Source organism: Furipterus horrens, unplaced genomic scaffold (genome assembly GCF_987537825.1).
Source record: "Furipterus horrens unplaced genomic scaffold, mFurHor1.1.pri manual_scaffold_10, whole genome shotgun sequence".
In the NCBI taxonomy this organism is placed as follows: Eukaryota; Metazoa; Chordata; class Mammalia; order Chiroptera; family Furipteridae; genus Furipterus; species Furipterus horrens.
Genome location: NW_028327180.1, coordinates 36,715,460 through 36,720,802, shown reverse-complemented (window position 1 = coordinate 36,720,802; position 5,343 = coordinate 36,715,460). Strand labels below are relative to the sequence as shown.

General features: G+C 59.5%; 1 protein-coding gene across 1 annotated transcript; it reads left to right on the top strand.

The window, feature by feature from the left end:
• Positions 1 to 519: 519 nt before the first annotated feature.
• Positions 520 to 4,187, top strand: C2CD4C (C2 calcium dependent domain containing 4C). Its single transcript, XM_090288574.1, has 2 exons — positions 520 to 654; positions 1,221 to 4,187. The coding sequence occupies exon 2, from the start codon at positions 1,262 to 1,264 to the stop codon at positions 2,522 to 2,524; it is 1,263 nt and encodes a 420-aa protein (XP_090144700.1). The 5' UTR covers positions 520 to 654; positions 1,221 to 1,261; the 3' UTR covers positions 2,525 to 4,187.
• Positions 4,188 to 5,343: the final 1,156 nt, after the last annotated feature.

Below are 5,343 nucleotides of genomic sequence, written 5' to 3'. Positions count from 1 at the left end.
GGGGGGCTTAGTTGCAGGGTCCTTATTTCTAGAAGGAAACCCTCACCTTTCATATCTACAGACTGGGGAGACAGTGGGGGGAAGGACGTTAGGGCCTGACATCAAGAAAGTGCTCAACAGTAAATTTAGCTGCAGTTATTATTATTGCTATTCATCAGCGTAAGCCAGGAAAGCTGTTCACCAGGGAAAGAGCCTGCCGCAGGTATGGGTCTGCGCCCCTCCCCAAATGAACAGAGGAAGGGGTTTGGGGTTTCTGCTCCCCTGGCACTCCCATCCCAGGCACCAGCGCTAGGGGTGGTCATCAGCAAACCGAGATCACCTGCTTCCCTCCCACCTACCCTTATCAGCCCCCTGGGTCCCCGCGAGGATCCTGTGTGCGACCGGCCCTGGGGCGGCGCGGGGGTGTGCCTCAAGGCGGGGTGGGGGGGCGGGGGCGAGAGTGGCGGCGGTACTAGGGAGAATACGGCGGCGCGGCAGCCGGGCTGGGCGGTTTCCCGCCGCGGCCGGTGAATGAGTCCGACTGCGCTGCTGGCTGCTGCCGCCGCCCTTGTGGAAGCTGCAGCCGCATCCCCGCACCCCCAGCCCCGGATCTTGGCGCCAAGACCCCGGAGAGTCCAAGGGATAGCCTTAGCCTCGGGCCACCACCTCGGGCAGGTGAGTTCAGGGATCCTGCCACGTTCCACGGGGGCTGCTAGGACCCCACCCCCACCCCAAGCTGAGTTAGCGGGGGCTGGGGGAGACGGAGGGGAGGGGTCAGTAGGCTGCGCTGTGGGTCTCCAGACTCCAGACCTCTCCCTTCCCCCACCCCGCTTCCCTGGACGCTCAGCCCAGGAATAAGCCACAGGTGGGTGGGAGCCTGGGGAGCGGGGAGGAACTGGGACATCTGGGGGTCCACCCATACCCTGAGGTGTCGTCCTGTAGACAGCGTGAAAGCCTTTAAAAAGAGCTTTGAGATCCTCAAAACCTGGGGGGTGGGGGGGTTGGTGGGAGAGGGCCCACTTTCCCTTGGGAGCTATCCTAGAATCAGAGCAGCACCCCCACCCACCTCTTTGGCTTCTTCTGGGTGCTTGGAAGTTAGGCACAATCCCTCTGGGGAGGGAAGAGGAGAGGCGAGCCCCCCCCCCCCGTTCTGGTTCCCCCAGACAGATGCCAGGAGCCCCTCTTTCAGCACCCCCTGTGCATGTGGGCCTGCAGCTCCTGTTCCCTGCTTCTCTTCCCAGACTCTGCAGACCCCCCTCCTAGCCTTCTGCCTACTGTCCCTATGAAGAAAACCAACATGTGGTTTCTGGAGCGGCTTCGGGGATCCGGGGAGAACGGTGCTGCCGGGGGCGAGGCAGGGGATAAGGCCTCCAAGGGGCCTCTGTACAGCAACGTGCTCACGCCCGACAAGATTCCTGACTTCTTCATCCCCCCTAAGCTGCCCGCCAGCCCCGCGGAGCCCGAGGGGCAGGGTGAGCTGGGCCCGGCTGCGGAGCAGAACCTAGCCTCTGCTTCGCCCCGGCGAGCCCCCCGGAGCCCCCGGCTGCCGGCCAAGCTGGCAGCCGAGAGCAAGAGCCTGCTGAAGGCGGCCACCCGGCATGTGATCCAGATTGAGAGCGCTGAGGACTGGCCGGCTGAGGAGGCTGCCACCAACTCTGACCCCCAGGCCCAGGGTGCCATGTCCTTGCCCTCGGTGCCCAAGGCCCAGACATCCTATGGCTTTGCCACGCTGGCCGAGAGCCCCCACACGCGGCGCAAGGAGTCTCTGTTCCACAGCGAGCATGGGGCCCTGGCCCAGGTGGGCTCCCCTGGAGCCCGGCGTCGCCGCCGCGGGGGTGTCAAGGCTAATGGGGGCGATGGAGTGTCCAGGGAGGCTGTCGGGGCCCTCATGAGCCCCAGCCGCTACTTCAGTGGTGGGGAGAGTGACACGGGGTCTTCGGCTGAGTCCTCCCCGTTTGGGTCCCCTCTGCTCTCGCGCTCTGTGTCTCTGCTCAAAGGCTTCGCCCAGGACAGCCAGGCCAAGGTGAGCCAGCTCAAGCACTCCGTGGGCCGCCATGGCTCCCTGTCTGCTGATGACAGCACTCCGGACACCAGCCCTGGGGCTCGGCGCCGCCTGACTCGCAGGGCCACCCCGGAGCCAGGTTCGGAGCCCGGCCAGGTGCCCCGCGCGGAGCACGCCGTGCGCATGGGCACGCGCGGCAGCGTGCGGCTGCTGGCCGAGTACGAGGCGGCTCAGGCGCGCCTGCGCGTGCGCCTGCTGGCCGCAGAGGGCCTGTATGACCACCTCTGTGATGCCCGAAGCATCAACTGCTGCGTTGGCCTGTGCTTAGTCCCTGGAAAGCTCCAGAAGCAGCGCAGCACCATCATTAAGAACAGCCGCCACCCCGTCTTCAATGAGGACTTCTTTTTCGATGGTGTTGGGCCAGCTAGCATCCGAAAATTGGCCCTCAGGATCAAGGTGGTCAACAAGGGTAGCAGCCTCAAACGGGACACGCTGCTGGGGGAGAAGGAGCTGCCCCTGACCTCCCTGCTCCCCTTCTTGTAAAGGGGCCCCTTGCTGCCACCCTCTATCCCTCTCAGAGGTGCTGAGGGGAGATCCCACCTCCCCTCTGCACCCAGATTCTGATAGGCAGAAGGCCAGTTGACTGGGCCCCGGGCCCGAGAGGGAGAGGTGGGTTTAAACTAAGACTGGGCTGGGCCCTGACGCTGTAGTTGTAGCTGGGGCTTTCCTAGGTTGCTGGATGGTGACTGGGATACTATTTCTCATGGATTAGGATTTTTGAAGGAGAAAGAGAGGGGGCTGCTAGGTAAGAAAAGGCCATTTGCAGGGCTGAGCATCCCCCCTGTGCCCCAAATTCCATGCCCCTCAATGTGGTCTCACCCCTTTCAGAGTTCTGGAAAGGGGTTCTCAGGTGGCTGGGAATCTGTGTCAGGAGGTGGCCAAGGTGGATCACAGACCTAAAAGTCTCCAGCCCTGAGGCTGAGCTGACTTTTCCTGTATTGTATGAGTATCCTCCTCCCTCAGGCCCATCAGACAGGCCCCAGAAAGCAGGGTTGAGCTCCAGGTTCTGCCAACAGTGCCCCATGGGGCTCTGGGAGGCAGCAGTGCTGTGAAGCTCATGGTGCAGGAACACCCAGAAGATGAAAATGGGAGCAATGATTCCTCTTCTGTCCCTGGAGCCAGACAGCCCTCCCATGGGCTGTTTTCTTTAACACCTCTGCTTGCTTTTCGGGCACAGACCTGTCTGGCTTGTCCACTGCGCCTGCTTGGGACCCCAGACCCTGCTGGAGCCTCTCTCCCCTGGAGGGTGGGTGCTCAGAAGGCACCCAGAGAGCAGCACCACCACCCCTACTAGGCTGCAAGCCTGCCCCTTCCTGCCCAGCACCCTTGCCAGCTGTACACCAGGGAGTGATGGCCAGTGACTGATGGCCGTGGCTTTTACTCCATATGTGTAAATAAGTTTTGGTTATGGTGGGTGGGATATAGGGGCAAGCAAAGGGAACCCTGGTTGTGGCTTTTCATGCTGCTAGGTGGCTGGATGGGTTTGCTTGGTATCAGCAAGTGGGTCCTTGAATGATTTCTGTGGAGGTTTCCCAGTTCAACAAAACAGAAATAGCACTGTTGGAGGCAGGGGCCAGCGAGGCCAGGCCAGCTCTGTCCCCTTCACCTCTCCTGGGCTGCCTGCTGGGCATGGGTGGATCAGGGCAGCCCACTGGGATCCTGGGACATCCCTCTCTGCTCGGATGTCCCTCCTGATTCTAGGTTTCTCCCTTCCACAAAGGGAGAGATGAAGAATCAGATTTCCCCCAGGGGTGGGGAAAGCACCAGTGTACCCTGCAGACTAAGATAAAGGGGACCTCGGAGCTGGGGTCCCTTTTCGTGCCCCCCTTTGGCCTCCATCCAGTGCCTGTTCCTTTATGCTCCTCCTGCTGCCTTTATAGGGGCTCCCCTTCACTCTGGAATCTGGGGACCACCAGGGCTGGGCTTGTGGGCCGAAGAGGCAATAGAGGGCCCTGCATGGATGCTTGGAGCTCACACTGCTCCCCTTCTCTCTGACCCTGACCTTTCCCTTCCCCTGCTTTCCCTCTGGGGCCCCCCATTTTATATGCCCCTGCACTGTTTCATATCTTTGTGTTCGAAGTTGACTGTGGATAAACCTCCCAAATGTGTTTGTTTATAAATGCTGTTTTTAGTGCAATAAAGGTGTTTCGGGAATGCGGGGGTGATCTGCCTTCTTTGCTTTTTAATAGCAAGAGAGAAATGTTGTCTTGAATTCCAAGGAAGGAGGCAGGAGCCTTCAAGGTCAGTGAGGCCCTCAGCCCTTTTAGACCCTCTGCTTGGGGTGGAGGCAAGGAAGCAGGATTGCACAGGGCGATGCTGTGGGGCCCCCAGGCCCTGTTATAACAGCAGCTCACATTCATTCAGGAGCTGTCTGTGGGCACTGCTCTTACCCTCCTCTCCATGAATGGCCTTCACAGTGGCCTCTCAGAAGGCTGTCCACTTCCTCATCTCACTAGCTGATGGGAGCCAGGACTTGAAACCGTGCCCTCATTGCAGCCATCGAGGAGAGAATGGGCAGGATTTGCCCCATCCCAGCTCTGTCCCCTGGGGACAAAGACTGGACATGTGGTGCCATCATTAATGGGTACCCTCCCCTTGGGTCCATCATCTGCCAAAACAGAAGTGCTCCTCACTGACGCCTTCATTCTCATCAGGTCTGCCCCAGCCCCTGTGATCAGACAGGAATCAGAAAGCAAGTGTTTCAGCTGGGAGGCCAGCCCTGACAGAGCCCCTAGTTCAGGGGCCTGCTTTCTGCTCTGATTCCAGGCCTGTTCCTTCTCTCTTTATCCCCCTGGGGCCCAGACTGTCAGGGCTGTCACGAAGCCACCAGGAACCTTTGTGTGAGGTTGGGGTCCTGAACAGCCCTCCACCTGCTGCCAGCTGCCAGATGAGCCGCGCTAACGAGGCCTGGTCGGGACCCAGGATGTGTTGCCAGGGTAACCGGGTGCCTTCTCTTCTCTTCCCCACCAGCTACTCATCACTGGGCAGCCTGTGTGTGTGTGCATGTGGGATTGTGTGTCTGTGTGCACGCACACAACGATGTGCTTCTGCAAATGTGTAACTACATGTGTGCTTTATGTACATGTTTGCATGCCAGTGTAGTTATGTGCCCGTGTGAGCACTGTAGTGTTTGTGCACAGGTGCCACAGTGTGGGCAAAACCATGTAAGTGCATGTATGCATACAAACACAATCATGTGTGTGTCAGCAAATGTATATGTGTGCTTGCATATCTATGTACTTGCTTGTGCATGTGTTTTTCTGTGTGTATATCCTTGTGCAGGTATGTAACTATGTGAATGT

What these genes read in the sequence shown, in the direction of transcription:
- C2CD4C (XM_090288574.1), top strand. Translation starts at nt 1,262, where the DNA reads ATGAAGAAAACCAACATGTGGTTTCTGGAGCGGCTTCGGGGATCCGGG.